At 48.8% G+C, this 17,438-nt stretch overlaps 2 protein-coding genes across 2 annotated transcripts; both read left to right on the forward strand.

Moving 5' to 3' along the window:
- Positions 1-1,681: 1,681 nt before the first annotated feature.
- On the forward strand, positions 1,682-5,755 carry LOC132207525 (keratin, type II cytoskeletal 8-like). The gene is made up of 9 exons (XM_059643408.1): positions 1,682-2,247; positions 2,371-2,579; positions 2,948-3,008; positions 3,099-3,194; positions 3,329-3,493; positions 3,582-3,707; positions 4,037-4,257; positions 4,665-4,714; positions 5,214-5,755. Exons 1-9 carry the CDS (start codon positions 1,783-1,785, stop codon positions 5,369-5,371), a joined length of 1,551 nt encoding a protein of 516 aa, XP_059499391.1. The 5' UTR covers positions 1,682-1,782; the 3' UTR covers positions 5,372-5,755.
- A 6,427-nt stretch (positions 5,756-12,182) lies between these two features.
- On the forward strand, positions 12,183-16,393 carry LOC132207522 (keratin, type II cytoskeletal 8-like). The gene is made up of 9 exons (XM_059643395.1): positions 12,183-12,966; positions 13,090-13,298; positions 13,667-13,727; positions 13,818-13,913; positions 14,048-14,212; positions 14,301-14,426; positions 14,756-14,976; positions 15,384-15,433; positions 15,933-16,393. The coding sequence occupies exons 1-9, from the start codon at positions 12,502-12,504 to the stop codon at positions 16,088-16,090; spliced, it is 1,551 nt and encodes a 516-aa protein (XP_059499378.1). The 5' UTR covers positions 12,183-12,501; the 3' UTR covers positions 16,091-16,393.
- Positions 16,394-17,438: the final 1,045 nt, after the last annotated feature.

A 17,438-nucleotide genomic window follows, 5' to 3' on the forward strand; every position in this document is an offset into this window, starting at 1 on the left:
GTGTTGCAAGTTGCACTCAGTGACCAGCTGCCTTCCAATCTCATTGATTTCCAGAAACTGCGACTAAGATCATTCGTGGGTGGGAGCCTGAGACTTGCTTGCTGGCCTGGCCATGTCCAAGATTCAGACGCGACCAGAAAAGCTGCAAACTGATCATAGAACATAAAACATAGAACATTACAGCACAGTACAGGCCCTTCGGACCTCGATGTTGTGCAGACCTGTCATACCGATCTTCAGCCCATCTAACCGACACTATTCCATGTACGTCCATATGCTTGTCCAATGACGACTTAAATGTACCTAAAGTTGGCGAATCTACTGCCGTTGCAGGCAAAGCGTTCCTTTCCCTAACTACTCTCTGAGTAAACAATCTACCTCTGACATCTGTCCCATATCTTTCACCCCTCAATTTCAAGCTCTGACCCCTCGTGCTCGCCGTCACCATCCTAGGAAAAAGGCTCTCCCTATCCACCCTATCTAACTCTCTGATTAGTTTATATGTTTGAATTAAGTCACCTCTCAACCGTCTTCTCTCTGATGAAAACAGCCTCAAGTCCCTCAGCCTTACCTCGTAAGACCTTCCCTCCATACCAGGCAACATCCTAGTAAATCTCCTCTGCACCCTTTCCAGAGCTTCCACCTCCTTCTTACAATGCGGTGACCAGAACTGTTCACAAACTGCACTGTAAAGTTCGTTGTGTATATTCAGACGCTGTGACACGACTGTGCAGCAAGTAGGACTGCAACTCAGGCCTCCTTACTCAGAGCTAGGGACATTCCCACCACATCACCAAAGCGCTGAACTTTCCATTTGATGCTGCTTGTGGAAGAGAAGGCGCTGGAGATCCTGTGAATTCACCCGTTTCACCAGTTGGTGGAGCCTCTGGAACACAGTCCTCGGGAACTGCGCGACTGTGCAAAGGGGATCGTTCCAAGCGCCTCTCACACACTTCTTGCTCGCTGCATCCTGTCACCCGCACCCCCCAACAAGCACCAAACCAACTCAGCGCTCGAACGCTGTCAGCAAGGCACTTAACAACTTCGAATCATACGTTCAACATCAGAAACACGATCCAAGAGGCAGATTTTTATGTTCAAAATGTATTCGAAGAAAGGCACGCACTATTTGGGCGGAGACAGTGGCGAATGTGCAAAGAGGGCAGAGGTGGAGGAATGCCCAGACTGTCTGAGGGTTGGAGGGAGCCCAAACAGGGAGAAAGAAAAGTGGGTTCGGGACCAGAAGGAGTGTCCGAACATGGAGGGGTGCGCGGGTCGACCGGGATTTGCGAAATCCCGGCTATGAAGTGAATGGGGAAAGCTGGATGTGGGTAATGGGTTGGCAAAGGGGTGACCATTCAGGAGAAGATGCGGTTGAAGCAGGGACTGCCCAGTTGAGAAAAGGCCTGAAACAGCTGACGATGTAAAATGGGGTGGTGGTTAGGAGGAGTGGGCGGTGTTGGAGAACCTTGGACTGATTGCAAGTGGCGAGCTAAGCAAAGAATCAGGTGTTGGCGCTCGGCAAAGGTGCAGGTCCCACCTCTCCTCCCCGGCCCAGGGGCACAGGGCGGCGGCTGGTTCCTCCCCTCTCCGGCTTGCTCCATTCTGGGCGGTTCCTTGTCAACAGACAGCCCCTTGGCCAACCCAGACTCACACGGACATAAAAGCAGCCGAGTCCGTCCTCAGCTCCACCGAGCCGTTCACGTTCTGACTGTGCTCTCTCTCTCTCACTCTCTCTCTCTGTCTCTGCGAGTCTGTGTCTACGTCGTGAAAAACCTCGAAATGACATCGAAAATCATCAGCAGCACCACCAGCAGCACCTCCCGCAGCAGCAGGAGCCGAGGGGGAGGCCCAATTGGCGGAGCAGCCGGGTTTTCCACTGGACTGATCCTTTCGGGAAGCGGAGGGGGTGTTCGGGGACCCAGGAGCTCCCAAAGTGTCATCCTGAGACCGACACAGTCCGTTTCAAGCGCCCGAATCTCCCGAGGCTCGGTGTTGGGCTCCAGCAGATATGGTGGCGGCGGTGGATCGAGCTTCAGCCGAATAAGTGTCGGTGCGGCTGGTTTAGGCTCAATGGGCTACCGGGGATATGGGGGAGGTATGTCTCAAGGTCTGATCCAGAGAACCGCTGCCCTGGACCTGAGCACCCCTTTGCCTCAAATCGATACCACCCAGCGGGCTATCCGAGTGGAGGAGAGCAAGCAGCTTCAGGGACTCAATAACCAGTTCGCGGACTTCGTTGGCAAGGTAATGTTCAGTGCTGCCCAGGCGGGTGGGTTTGTCAAATGCGTCCTCCGTGTCGTTTTCTCTCGTGCCTTGTGGTGTCCGTCGCAACGTCTAACTATCTGTCTCTCCATCTCACCCCGCCAGGTTCGGTATTTGGAAAGGATCAATACTGAGCTGAATATCAAACTGAAACTTCTGCAGGATCAAGGCGAATACAAATCCAACATCGAGAGCATGTTCCAGGTCTACATTGACAATCTGAAGAAACAACTGGAGGCACTTGGCCAGGAGAAGCTGAGGTTCGAGGCAGACCTGGTCCAAATGCAAGCTCTGGTCGAGGACTATAAGGGCAAGTAAGTGAGCTGCAGCTGAGTTGAGTCACGGGTTGCTTCGGAGGCGGGTTCGTGTCCGAACCAAACAGAAATACCAGGGACAGAATGAGTTCGCTTTGCCAAACCGGTAGAATGACAGCTGACGGAATTGTCCGCAGCATTGCCATGTAGACCGAACCGAACTGCACAGGGCTGTGCCGCTTCTCGTCTACGCGCTCGTTTGATTGAAGTGGGAGCACGGCTGATGCTTCCGACAACATCGTCTGACAGTGTGTGTCTTGTGTCGGGACGGAAAGGTAACGACGAGCGGAGACAGAGACAAAACAGGGACGGTGATAGGGATCAGGCTGAAAGACTGAGCATCGGTAAAACAATCTCTTTCGTTCCAGGTACGAAGATGAAATCAACAAGCGGACGGAAATGGAAAATGAGTTTGTCCTGGTCAAGAAGGTGACTTTTATAACGATGCGCGGTACAGATCTCCGTTTGCGGCGACTTTTGCTCACTTTCATCAATGCATTCCCTCCCTCTGCTCTTTAGGATGTTGATGACTCGTACATGAGCAAAGTGGAGCTGGAAGCTAAACTGGAAGGTCTGACAGATGAAATCGATTTCCTGCGGTCTATCTATGAAGAGGTAAACACGTGGCAATGGTCGGGCTGTTATCGTTTTCTGATCTGCTTTCCATTCGAGTCTCATGCAATGTAGCCCGAATGGTTTTCAATCACCTTGCAATCTTCATCCGCCTCCCCGCCCCCGCCCACATGTAGGAAATCCGGGAGCTGCAAGCCCAGATACAGAACACATGTGTCAATGTGCAATTGGAGGGCGGTCCGAAATTCGATGTCGAGGAGCTCCTCGCCAATGCCAGGAGGCAGTACGAAGCCTGCGCCCAGCAGAGCCGTGAGGAAGCGGAAACTTGGAAACAAACCAAGGTGAAGATTACGTGTCGCTGTCGCGTTCTTATCCAGCGGGCTGCAAAGTGAACTGTGGGACTAACGTGTTCCCAATGTCTGTTTGCAGATGCAGGAACTGGCCATGGCGTCTGGACAATGTGGCGATGATCTCAATATGCTGAAGTCAGAGATTAAACAGTCGACAGATCAAATCCGGAAACTGAAAGCATCCATCGATGCCCTGAAAAAGGAGGTAGGCAAAGGTGTGAAAGCGAACAGGGGGTGGGAAACGGTTGTAAATATCTGTACGTCTCTTTTACTCTCTCTGTCTTACCTCTCTGTCCGACATTATTATCGGGAAGGCAATAAGGGGATAGGATCAGCTCAGCTGGGTTCTTTTCTGAACGCGTGGGGGGTCTGACTGCTGTCCTTTCCGATTGGAATCAGTGGCTGGCCAGTCACGCCGCCCTCCCCAAATCATTGCGCGGGGCGGGAGCGTTTTGCCTCGGTGTCGTTCTGAACACTGAGCTGACCCCAGTAAATACTGAAGAAACTGGCCGAATGAATATTTATGTTCCTCAGCGTCTGAAACTGGAAGATGCAATCCGAGAAGCAGAGGAACGCGGCGAGAATTCTCTGAAAGACTCTCGGATGAGGATTAGCGAACTGGAAGAGGCCATCTTGAGAGCCGGGCAAGAGCTTTCCAAACAAGCCAGGGAGTACGAACAGCTGGTGGGCATCAAGCTTGCACTGGACATTGAAATTGGGACCTACAAGAAAATGCTGGAGGGAGAGGAGGCAAGGTAAGATCAGGGCCAGTCGCTAATCGCAGCCATCACATTGAGTCCCGTGCTGGCAAATTGCAGTCCGTCCTTGCAGTTGACTGGTAGCTCTGGTCTCTGAGAATGGAATGGACTGCAGGCACTGGGAGTGACAATCTCTTCATTATCGACATGTCCCGGGTAAAGGTCAGCTGTCCCGTTCCTCACGCTCCCATGGCCTGCTGGCCCCTGCTGCCTGTGACAGCAGCACCTAAAGACTGGGCACTTTGCCTGAGGCGAAGGAAGCTGACAGTGCCCTTTCAGAAGTGCATCCCAGCAGATGTCAGAGTCTCTGGGTGAGGGAGGAACTTGGGAAAACGGAGTGAAAGGGTGACTGTGATTTCCTGCAATTTCCTGCTCCGATCTGAGTGTGTTTCATTTCTCAACAGGATGGCAAGTGGGGTTAAAACCCTCAACATCCAGCAAGTCCAGAGCCAAGGTAAGAGAATTTGAGGTCCAAGTGAAGTGTGATGATTCTTTCTGGTCAGGTTCTGCTCAGCTTCATTCCAATCAGCCATCATCATTTCCCACCTTCAACATCAGATGCTTGTATCATTTGGCCTTGTAAAATGATCGGTAATCACCAGCCCTTGCCAGCCTACTTCACATCCCTGATTGACATCACCCAACCAGCTTTCAGTTCATGAGGCTCCAATTCTCGGAATTCCTTCTGTCAGCATTTCCTTCATTCTCCTTCCCAGTCGCCTCCTTCAAGGGCTAGATTTTCCGCATGCTTTTTCTCATCGTCCTGATGGATTTTAGGGTGTCAAATTGTTTCTTGGAGAAAGCGGCTGCAAAACATCTTGGGCTGTCGTACTTTGCGAAAGATACAACACAAATTGAGTTACTTTATCATTTTGCAATTATACTTTCAATTGTAGCACCAAGATTACAAGAAAATTTTTTTTTCTCTCTCTCTCGCTCTGCCCCTTTGACAGGTGGTTTGCAACAAGGCTTGGGTTGGGGAGCTGGATCATCTTCCTATGAGACCTCACTCAGTTCAAGTGGCTCTTACGCGAGCAACAGAGCGACGGTGGGTGGACGAACCACGTATGAGGTGTCGAGCACAGGACTCAGTCAACAAGGGATCATTTGAAACCATCAGTGCCTCCCAGCCGTTCATTGTCAGAGGTTATACTTGCCCTCAGTACTGTTTTTAGAGCGGTGGTTGACATCTTTATATTCACTTCATGTCTGCTACTCGGAATGACTGCATTAACCTGTTCACGTTTCATACTTAAATGACATGAAGTCTACAGCGACATCTTCATCAGTTGACAAAATAAAGTAAACTTTGTGAAAGTTTGGGTTTGTGGCAAATGCAGTCAGGACGTTCACACTGTATTTGTTGGTATCTTTAAAATGGGAATTAAAGCAAAGCTTTCGCTGTTGAACTCTGTTTCACTTTGATGTGTAATTTTGTTCGTTGATTTACCTTATGGCATTGCTGTCCGGCTGAATAAACGTGTAAACTGCACAACTCGATTGCTTTTTGAGCAGCACAATGTTAAATGAATGAAAAGGACAATGCTCATCCATTGTTGTGTAATTCAAGAAGTGCCCACTCCAATATCGTTACATTTCCACAAGTATGATGACACGTGGAAAGACGTCTTTGTAGTTAGCATGTCGGCACAAATACCCCAACACTGAAAATAAGCTGTCAGCCATGAATGAAACTATTCAGTCCAACATCAGTGAAACCACTGTTGTGAATCTGACCAGATTCCCTCAAAATATTTTACCAAGTTATCTAGACCTTCACTCGTTCTGATCAGAAATGTAAATATAATGTGTGTGTCCCAAATGAACTACGACTCATCAAACCACATGATGTTAAGCTCTACTTAAAATACAACCAAGGAAGGAAGCATTTGGAATAACAACTGTATTGGAAATCTTCATAGAAGAATAAATACAGTAATTATGACTTACTTCCTGTGCCAATACAGAAGCATCCCATAAGCAACATCCATTGGGTAAAGGGAAAATTCAGGCACAGATTCTCACACACATTTCTCCAGTCTAGGAGGGAAATATCACCCGGAGAAAATACAAAGAAAGTAGCGACCCGGAGGCATTCACTCAAGCTCCCAACTCTGTTGAGACTCCAACAGCTTCTGATGCTGCATGAAAAAGTCCCGAAATCTATAGACAATAGACAATAGCTACTGGAATCGGCCATTCGGCCCTTCTAGCCAGCACCCCCATTCGTTATGATCATGGCTGATCATCCACAGTCAGTATCCTGTTCCTGCCTTCTCCCCATAACCCTGGATTCCACTGTCTTTAAGAACTAATATCTATCTCTTTCTTCAAAGCATCCAGAGAGTTGGCCTCCACTGCCTTCTTGGGCAGAGCATTCCATATATCCACCACTCTCTGGCTAAAGAAGTTTCTCCTCAACTCTGTTCTAAATGGCCTAGCCCTTATTTTTAAACTGTGTCCTCTGGTTCTGGACTCACCCGTCAGCGGAAACATGCTTCCTGCCTCCAAAGTCTCCAATCCCTGAATAAACTTATACGCCTCAATCAGATGCCCTCTCATCATTCTCAGCTCAAGTGTATACAAGCACAGTCGCTCCAATCTTTCAACATCCGATAGTCCCGCCATTCTGGGAATTGACCTCGTGAGCCTACACTGCACTCCCTCAATAGCAACAATGTCCTTCCTCAAATTTGGAGACCAAAACTGCACACAAAACTCCAGGTGCACTCTCACCAGGGCCCTGTACAGCTGCAGAAGGACCTCTTTGCTCCGATACTCAATTCCTCTTGTTATGAAGGCCAGCATGTAATTAGCTTTCTTCACTGCCTGCTGTACCTGCATGCTTGCTTTCATTGGCTAATTGACAAGAACACCTAGGTCTCGTTGTACTTCCCCTTTACGGAAATTGACTCCATGGAGGTCGTAATCTGCCTTCCTGTTCTTGCCACCAAAGTGTATAACTGCACATTTATCCACATTAAACTGCATCTGCCATGCATCCGTCCACTCAACCAGCTTGTCCAAATCACCCTGTATTCTCAAAACATCCTCCTCACATTTCACACTGCTACCCAACTTTGTGTCATCTGCAAATTTGCTAATATTACTTTAAATGCCTTCATCTATATCATTAATATATATCGTAAACAGCTGCGGTCCCAACACCGAATCTTGTGGTACCTCACTGGTCACTGCCTGTCATTCCGAAAGGGACCTGTTTATCACTACTCTTTGCTTCCTGTCAGCCAGCCAATTTTCAGTCCAACTCAGTATTTTGCCCCCAATACCATGTGCCCTAATTTTGTTCACCAATCTCCGATGTGGGACTTTATCAAAGGCTTTCTGAAAGTACATCCACTGTTTCTCCCTTAACCCTCTTCAGAGATACATTCTCCAAAAAATGCAGAAGATTAGTCAAGCACGATTTCCCCTTCGTAAATCCATGCTGACTCTGACCTATTCTGTTCCTGCTATCCAAATGAATTGTAATTTCATCTTTTATAATTGACTCCAGCATCTTTCCCACCACTGACGTCAGGCTAACCGGTCTATCATTTCCTCTTTTCCCTCTCCCTCCTTTCTTGAAAAGTGCGACAACATTTGCCAGCCTCCAATTCACAGGAACTGATCCTGAATCTATAGACCCTTGGAACATAATTACCAACGAGTCCACAATTTCTGGAGCCACCTCCTGAAGTACCGTGGGATGCACACCATCAGGTCCCGGGGACTTATCGGCCTTCAGACCGAACAGTCTATCCAACACCTTTTCCTGCCTAAGAGAAATACCCTTCAGTTCGTCCATTACCCTAGGTCCTTCAGCCACTATTGCATCTGGGAGATTTCTTGTGTCTTCCCTAGTGAAGACAGATCTAAAGTACCTATTCAATTCTTCCTCCATTTCCTTGTTCCCCGTGTTCAATTCACCCGTTTCTGACTTCAAGGGCCCAATTTTAGTCTGAACCATTTTTTTTTCTTTTCACATCGCTAAAAAAGCTTTTACTATCCTCCTTTATATTTTTGGCCAGTTTTCTTTCATAGCTCATTTTTTCACTGTTTATTGCCTTTTTACTTATCGGCTGTTGCTCTTTAAAAGCTTCCCAGTCCTCCCGCTTCCCACTCATCTTAGCTATGTTATACTTCTCTCTTATCTTTATGCAGTCCTTAACTTGACTCGTCAGCCATGAGCTGATCCTGCACCTTCTGCATTATATCCAGAAATACCTGCCACTGTTGTTCCACTGCCATCCGTGCGAGGGGATTGTACTATTGAACTTTGGCCAGCTCCTCCCATATAGCTGCATAGTTCCCTTCATTCAACTCAATGCTGACACATCCGGAACGGACCCCACCTCTTCAGGCTTTATTTTTTTCAAAATCCAAGACTTTATCACCTGTTTACTAAAAAGGGTCTTGATGAGCCAGCTCCAAACCTCTGCCTTACAATGTCTCCGAGAGCACACAGGACAAAATAACCTCTTCAAATGACAGCACACCATTCAGTACACCACCGCCGAAACCGCTCAGTTCACACTCACGGAAACTAATGAGTGCACCATCCTTGAAAGCACCCCGGCACCATCACTGAAACTGCGCAATACCCCAGTATTGATACATCCTGGCTGTCAATTAGCTGAGTCGGCTGGGCAGTTGTTTTGCGATGCAGATTGATGGCAGCAGCACGCGTCGAGCCCGTGCAGTGCCTGCGACCACCTTGCCGATCCTGCCTTCTCAAGCTTCCGTCTTGCCTGAGGCATGGTGACCCGCTGGTTAAGCTGACAACCAGTTTTCCCTCACTGTATTGCAGGCACTTTCCGCCCGAACTGTGTGAGCCGGCACTGCACGCACACCTAGTTTGAAGGCAAGACAGCAGAGTAACATTTCTGTCTTTTGCAATGATGTGTTCAATGATTGCAATTCTCTGGTTTTGCGAGACTGTGTCGAGGCACAGAAGCAAACATGTTGGTGCTGATAACACACATCCATATCCCGACATGATGTTGCATGGTGTGCATTGAGGAAGTGCTGCACCATGAGCAGACAAACGGAAGTCGCTGCTGCATGCAATATTCACAGATCTGCTGCACAGACATTAGTTTTGCGTCACAAGGATTTTTAGGGCTCCCGTTCCGTCTTTCGTGACATGGTCAAGGTGCTTCCGCTAAGTCGTTGGTTTGCGCTCAGTGGACAGATGGCCACCGGGTCAAAGCAGGATGAGTTTGCAGCTGCATGACACCTTCACTTTCTGGCTGTGTGTATAATGCTGTTCCCTTTTGAACAGTCTCACGTTGCCGCGATACGCAGCACCCTCCCTGACATGACCCAGCACCAACGGCAGCTGCTTTGGGCCTGGCCTCAGACATTTCCATTCCCATTGAGCACTTGTGCTTTTCAGCAAAATGGAAGCTACAAATGGCAGCTCTTTCAGACGTGCGTTCTGTGAGTCTAACTGAGTCTGCACCTGCCCACTTATCCCCCGAGCTGCAAGGATATCTGGTCAATAGGTCAGCATTTCCGGGGAACCGACACTTTCCCATTCACATCCAGCCTTCCGCGGATTATCGTCTCCCCACTGATATATTCAGCTGTCCCCCAGGGCCTTTTCACTTTTCTCATCACCATTATGTTCGTAGCCCTTCTCCCGCAGCACTGGCAACCGAATACCCGCCACCTAACCTTGACTTTCTGTGGATGGACACCTCACATTGACCGTGGTGCACCACTTCAGCTGCTTCGCTGTGCAGCCCTGATCAATGAGTGACCAGAACCCTGACTGATACTTCTGCAGCTCTGCTACTCTGTTCCTGTGTCTCGCTGGACTGATTGCAATGGATCCACGCGGCTGACCATAGCCAACTCTCCAGGCTGCACTGCTATGGGCCACCGAACCGTCAGCACTCTAAGCGTCTCACACCTTGCCCAAGCCCCTGGACTGATATCATAGACAGCCCAGAACTTTACAAATCCCAAAGGCGTTATTCATGTCGCCAGATTGCACACATTCCAATTATACCGTTTTGGTACTGCAACGCATTCTTTGCCTTGCATCACAGCGGCATCCACTAGCTCCCTCAGGCTTCATTCTGCCTTATTTATTTACTTTTATTGTAAATAATCAACACTGCTGTTCCCGATAAGCTCATTATAACACTGCAGTGAAGTTTTCTAATATTCACGAAGCCTTACAATCCCTGAAACATCTGTTCAATTTAAACAGTGGTGAACAAAATACTCAACGTCCCCATTTGACTGGAATGTCACCATTTATTTAACCGTGTGTTTGGGGGTTTGGTGGTTGTACAATGTGGGTGGGTGTAATGGTGCACAGCGCTCAATTCCCATGGGCTCTCTGCCCGCTCTCACGCAATCTTCCATTGCTAATTTTCATGAGACTGCCCAAGTCAGAAAAGCAGCTCGTCGCTCTCACCAAACTCCGTCATTCACCAAACTCCAAGGTCCAGATCGTGTTGCAAGTTGCACTCAGTGACCAGCTGCCTTCCAATCTCATTGATTTCCAGAAACTGCGACGAAAATCATTCGTGGGTGGGAGCCTGAGACTTGCTTGCTGGCCTGGCCATGTCCAAGATTCAGACGCGACCAGAAAAGCTGCAAACTGATCATAGAACATAAAACATAGAACATTACAGCACAGTACAGGCCCTTCGGACCTCGATGTTGTGCAGACCTGTCATACCGATCTTCAGCCCATCTAACCGACACTATTCCATGTACGTCCATATGCTTGTCCAATGACGACTTAAATGTACCTAAAGTTGGCGAATCTACTGCCGTTGCAGGCAAAGCGTTCCTTTCCCTAACTACTCTCTGAGTAAACAATCTACCTCTGACATCTGTCCCATATCTTTCACCCCTCAATTTCAAGCTCTGACCCCTCGTGCTCGCCGTCACCATCCTAGGAAAAAGGCTCTCCCTATCCACCCTATCTAACTCTCTGATTAGTTGATATGTTTGAATTAAGTCACCTCTCAACCGTCTTCTCTCTGATGAAAACAGCCTCAAGTCCCTCAGCCTTACCTCGTAAGACCTTCCCTCCATACCAGGCAACATCCTAGTAAATCTCGTCTGCACCCTTTCCAGAGCTTCCACCTCCTTCTTACAATGCGGTGACCAGAACTGTTCACAAACTGCACTGTAAAGTTCGTTGTGTATATTCAGACGCTGTGACACGACTGTGCAGCAAGTAGGACTGCAACTCAGGCCTCCTTACTCAGAGCTAGGGACATTCCCACCACATCACCAAAGCGCTGAACTTTCCATTTGATGCTGCTTGTGGAAGAGAAGGCGCTGGAGATCCTGTGAATTCACCCGTTTCACCAGTTGGTGGAGCCTCTGGAACACAGTCCTCGGGAACTGCGCGACTGTGCAAAGGGGATCGTTCCAAGCGCCTCTCACACACTTCTTGCTCGCTGCATCCTGTCACCCGCACCCCCCAACAAGCACCAAACCAACTCAGCGCTCGAACGCTGTCAGCAAGGCACTTAACAACTTCGAATCATACGTTCAACATCAGAAACACGATCCAAGAGGCAGATTTTTATGTTCAAAATGTATTCGAAGAAAGGCACGCACTATTTGGGAGGAGACAATGGCGAATGTGCAAAGAGGGCAGAGGTGGAGGAATGCCCAGAATGTCTGAGGGTTGAAGGGAGCCCAAACAGGGAGAAAGAAAAGTGGGTTCGGGACCAGAAGGAGTGTCCGAACATGGAGGGGTGCGCGGGTCGACCGGGATTTGCGAAATCCCGGCTATGAAGTGAATGGGGAAAGCTGGATGTGGGTAATGGGTTGGCAAAGGGGTGACCATTCAGGAGAAGATGCGGTTGAAGCAGGGACTGCCCAGTTGAGAAAAGGCCTGAAACAGCTGACGATGTAAAATGGGGTGGTGGTTAGGAGGAGTGGGCGGTGTTGGAGAACCTTGGACTGATTGCAAGTGGCGAGCTAAGCAAAGAATCAGGTGTTGGCGCTCGGCAAAGGTGCAGGTCCCACCTCTCCTCCCCGGCCCAGGGGCACAGGGCGGCGGCTGGTTCCTCCCCTCTCCGGCTTGCTCCATTCTGGGCGGTTCCTTGTCAACAGACAGCCCCTTGGCCAACCCAGACTCACACGGACATAAAAGCAGCCGAGTCCGTCCTCAGCTCCACCGAGCCGTTCACTTTCTGTCTGTGCTCTCTCTCTCTCTCTCTCTCTCTGCGAGTCTGTGTCTACGTCGTGAAAAACCTCGAAATGACATCGAAAATCATCAGCAGCACCACCAGCAGCACCTCCCGCAGCAGCAGGAGCCGAGGGGGAGGCCCAATTGGCGGAGCAGCCGGGTTTTCCACTGGACTGATCCTGTCGGGAAGCGGAGGGGGTGTTCGGGGACCCAGGAGCTCCCAAAGTGTCATCCTGAGACCGACACAGTCCGTCTCAAGCGCCCGAATCTCCCGAGGCTCGGCGTTGGGCTCCAGCAAATATGGTGGCGGCGGTGGATCGAGCTTCAGCCGAATAAGTGTCGGTGCGGCTGGTTTAGGCTCAATGGGCTACCGGGGATATGGGGGAGGTATGTCTCAAGGTCTGATCCAGAGAACCGCTGCCCTGGACCTGAGCACCCCTTTGCCTCAAATCGATACCACCCAGCGGGCTATCCGAGTGGAGGAGAGCAAGCAGCTTCAGGGACTCAATAACCAGTTCGCGGACTTCGTTGGCAAGGTAATGTTCAGTGCTGCCCAGGCGGGTGGGTTTGTCAAATGCGTCCTCCGTGTCGTTTTCTCTCGTGCCTTGTGGTGTCCGTCGCAACGTCTAACTATCTGTCTCTCCATCTCACCCCGCCAGGTTCGGTATTTGGAAAGGATCAATACTGAGCTGAATATCAAACTGAAACTTCTGCAGGATCAAGGCGAATACAAATCCAACATCGAGAGCATGTTCCAGGTCTACATTGACAATCTGAAGAAACAACTGGAGGCACTTGGCCAGGAGAAGCTGAGGTTCGAGGCAGACCTGGTCCAAATGCAAGCTCTGGTCGAGGACTATAAGGGCAAGTAAGTGAGCTGCAGCTGAGTTTAGTCACGGGTTGCTTCGGAGGCGGGTTCGTGTCCGAACCAAACAGAAATACCAGGGACAGAATGAGTTCGCTTTGCCAAACCGGTAGAATGACAGCTGACGGAATTGTCCGCAGCATTGCCATGTAGACCGAACCGAACTGCACAGGGCTGTGCCGCTTCTCGTCTGCGCGCTCGTTTGATTGAAGTGGGAGCACGACTGATGCTTCCGACAACATCGTCTGACAGTGTGTGTCTTGTGTCGGGACGGAAAGGTAACGACGAGCGGAGACAGAGACAAAACAGGGACGGTGATAGGGATCAGGCTGAAAGACTGAGCATCGGTAAAACAATCTCTTTCGTTCCAGGTACGAAGATGAAATCAACAAGCGGACGGAAATGGAAAATGAGTTTGTCCTGGTCAAGAAGGTGACTTTTATAACGATGCGCGGTACAGATCTCCGTTTGCGGCGACTTTTGCTCACTTTCATCAATGCATTCCCTCCCTCTGCTCTTTAGGATGTTGATGACTCGTACATGAGCAAAGTGGAGCTGGAAGCTAAACTGGAAGGTCTGACAGATGAAATCGATTTCCTGCGGTCTATCTATGAAGAGGTAAACACGTGGCAATGGTCGGGCTGTTATCGTTTTCTGATCTGCTTTCCATTCGAGTCTCATGCAATGTAGCCCGAATGGTTTTCAATCACCTTGCAATCTTCATCCGCCTCCCCGCCCCCGCCCACATGTAGGAAATCCGGGAGCTGCAAGCCCAGATACAGAACACATGTGTCAATGTGCAATTGGAGGGCGGTCCGAAATTCGATGTCGAGGAGCTCCTCGCCAATGCCAGGAGGCAGTACGAAGCCTGCGCCCAGCAGAGCCGTGAGGAAGCGGAAACTTGGAAACAAACCAAGGTGAAGATTACGTGTCGCTGTCGCGTTCTTATCCAGCGGGCTGCAAAGTGAACTGTGGGACTAACGTGTTCCCAATGTCTGTTTGCAGATGCAGGAACTGGCCATGGCGTCTGGACAATGTGGCGATGATCTCAATATGCTGAAGTCAGAGATTAAACAGTCGACAGATCAAATCCGGAAACTGAAAGCATCCATCGATGCCCTGAAAAAGGAGGTAGGCAAAGGTGTGAAAGCGAACAGGGTATGGGAAACGGTTGTAAATATCTGTACGTCTCTTTTACTCTCTCTGTCTTACCTCTCTGTCCGACATTATTATCGGGAAGGCAATAAGGGGATAGGATCAGCTCAGCTGGGTTCTTTTCTGAACGCGTGGGGGGTCTGACTGCTGTCCTTTCCGATTGGAATCAGTGGCTGGCCAGTCACGCCGCCCTCCGCAAATCATTGCGCGGGGCGGGAGCGTTTTGCCTCGGTGTCGTTCTGAACACTGAGCTGACCCCAGTAAATACTGAAGAAACTGGCCGAATGAATATTTATGTTCCTCAGCGTCTGAAACTGGAAGATGCAATCCGAGAAGCAGAGGAACGCGGCGAGAATTCTCTGAAAGACTCTCGGATGAGGATTAGCGAACTGGAAGAGGCCATCTTGAGAGCCGGGCAAGAGCTTTCCAAACAAGCCAGGGAGTACGAACAGCTGGTGGGCATCAAGCTTGCACTGGACATTGAAATTGGGACCTACAAGAAAATGCTGGAGGGAGAGGAGGCAAGGTAAGATCAGGGCCAGTCGCTAATCGCAGCCATCACATTGAGTCCCGTGCTGGCAAATTGCAGTCCGTCCTTGCAGTTGACTGGTAGCTCTGGTCTCTGAGAATGGAATGGACTGCAGGCACTGGGAGTGACAATCACTTCATTATCTACATGTCCCGGGTAAAGGTCAGCTGTCCCGTTCCTCACGCTCCCATGGCCTGCTGGCCCCTGCTGCCTGTGACAGCAGCACCTAAAGATTGGGCACTTTGCCTGAGGCGAAGGAAGCTGACAGTGCCCTTTCAGAAGTGCATCCCAGCAGATGTCAGAGTCTCTGGGTGAGGGAGGAACTTGGGAAAACGGAGTGAAAGGGTGACTGTGATTTCCTGCAATTTCCTGCTCCGATCTGAGTGTGTTTCATTTCTCAACAGGATGGCAAGTGGGGTTAAAACCCTCAACATCCAGCAAGTCCAGAGCCAAGGTAAGAGAATTTGAGGTCCAAGTGAAGTGTGATGATTCTTTCTGGTCAGGTTCTGCTCAGCTTCATTCCAATCAGCCATCATCATTTCCCACCTTCAACATCAGATGCTTGTATCATTTGGCCTTGTAAAATGATCGGTAATCACCAGCCCTTGCCAGCCTACTTCACATCCCTGATTGACATCACCCAACCAGCTTTCAGTTCATGAGGCTCCAATTCTAGGAATTCCTTCTGTCAGCATTTCCTTCATTCTCCTTCCCAGTCGCCTCCTTCAAGGGCTAGATTTTCCGCATGCTTTTTCTCATCGTCCTGATGGATTTTAGGGTGTCAAATTGTTTCTTGGAGAAAGCGGCTGCAAAACATCTTGGGCTGTCGTACTTTGCGAAAGATACAACACAAATTGAGTTACTTTATCATTTTGCAATTATACTTTCAATTGTAGCAACAAGATTACAAGAAATTTTTTTTTTCTCTCTCTCTCTCTCTGCCCCTTTGACAGGTGGTTTGCAGCAAGGCTTGGGTTGGGGATCTGGATCATCTTCCTATGAGACCTCACTCAGTTCAAGTGGCTCTTACGCGAGCAACAGAGCGACGGTGGGTGGACGAACCACGTATGAGGTGTCGAGCACAGGACTCAGTCAACAAGGGATCATTTGAAACCATCAGTGCCTCCCAGCCGTTCATTGTCAGAGGTTATACTTTCCCTCAGTACTGTTTTTAGAGCGGTGGTTGACATCTTTATATTCACTTCATGTCTGCTACTCGGAATGACTGCATTAACCTGTTCACGTTTCATACTTAAATGACATGAAGTCTACAGCGACATCTTCATCAGTTGACAAAATAAAGTAAACTTTGTGAAAGTTTGGGTTTGTGGGAAATGCAGTCAGGACGTTCACACTGTATTTGTTGGTATCTTTAAAATGGGAATTAAAGCAAAGCTTTCGCTGTTGAACTCTGTTTCACTTTGATGTGTAATTTTGTTCGTTGATTTACCTTATGGCATTGCTGTCCGGCTGAATAAACGTGTAAACTGCACAACTCGATTGCTTTTTGAACAGCACAATGTTAAATGAATGAAAAGGACAATGCTCATCCATTGTTGTGTAATTCAAGAAGTGCCCACTCCAATATCGTTACATTTCCACAAGTATGATGACACGTAGAAAGACGTCTTTGTAGTTAGCATGTCGGCACAAATACCCCAACACTGAAAATAAGCTGTCAGCCGTGAATGAAACTATTCAGTCCAACATCAGTGAAACCACTGTTGTGAATCTGACCAGATTCCCTCAAAATATTTTACCAAGTTATCTAGACCTTCACTCGTTCTGATCAGAAATGTAAATATAATGTGTGTCCCAAATGAACTACGACTCATCAAACCACATGATGTTAAGCTCTACTTAAAATACAACCAAGGAAGGAAGCATTTGGAATAACAACTGTATTGGAAATCTTCATAGAAGAATAAATACAGTAATTATGACTTACTTCCTGTGCCAATACAGAAGCATCCCATAAGCAACATCCATTGGGTAAAGGGAAAATTCAGGCACAGATTCTCACACACATTTCTCCAGTCTAGGAGGGAAATATCACCCGGAGAAAATACAAAGAAAGTAGCGACCCGGAGGCATTCACTCAAGCTCCCAACTCTGTTGAGACTCCAACAGCTTCTGATGCTGCATGAAAAAGTCCCGAAATCTATAGACAATAGACAATAGCTACTGGAATCGGCCATTCGGCCCTTCGAGCCAGCACCCCCATTCGTTATGATCATGGCTGATCATCCACAGTCAGTATCCTGTTCCTGCCTTCTCCCCATAACCCTGGATTCCACTGTCTTTAAGAACTAATATCTATCTCTTTCTTGAAAGCATCCAGAGAGTTGGCCTCCACTGCCTTCTTGGGCAGAGCATTCCATATATCCACCACTCTCTGGCTAAAGAAGTTTCTCCTCAACTCTGTTCTAAATGGCCTAGCCCTTATTTTTAAACTGTGT

This window comes from Stegostoma tigrinum, chromosome X, assembly GCF_030684315.1.
Source record: "Stegostoma tigrinum isolate sSteTig4 chromosome X, sSteTig4.hap1, whole genome shotgun sequence".
NCBI lineage: Eukaryota > Metazoa > Chordata > Chondrichthyes > Orectolobiformes > Stegostomatidae > Stegostoma > Stegostoma tigrinum.

Bases quoted from the DNA above. Each gene is read 5' to 3' on its own strand.
- LOC132207522 (XM_059643395.1), top strand. From the start codon at position 12,502: ATGACATCGAAAATCATCAGCAGCACCACCAGCAGCACCTCCCGCAGC. The intron at 14,427-14,755 runs GTAGGCAAAGGT...TATGTTCCTCAG, and splicing joins TCGATGCCCTGAAAAAGGAG to CGTCTGAAACTGGAAGATGC. The intron at 15,434-15,932 runs GTAAGAGAATTT...CCCCTTTGACAG, and splicing joins CCAGCAAGTCCAGAGCCAAG to GTGGTTTGCAGCAAGGCTTG.
- LOC132207525 (XM_059643408.1), top strand. From the start codon at position 1,783: ATGACATCGAAAATCATCAGCAGCACCACCAGCAGCACCTCCCGCAGC. The intron at 2,248-2,370 runs GTAATGTTCAGT...TCACCCCGCCAG, and splicing joins TCGCGGACTTCGTTGGCAAG to GTTCGGTATTTGGAAAGGAT. The intron at 3,009-3,098 runs GTGACTTTTATA...TCTGCTCTTTAG, and splicing joins AGTTTGTCCTGGTCAAGAAG to GATGTTGATGACTCGTACAT.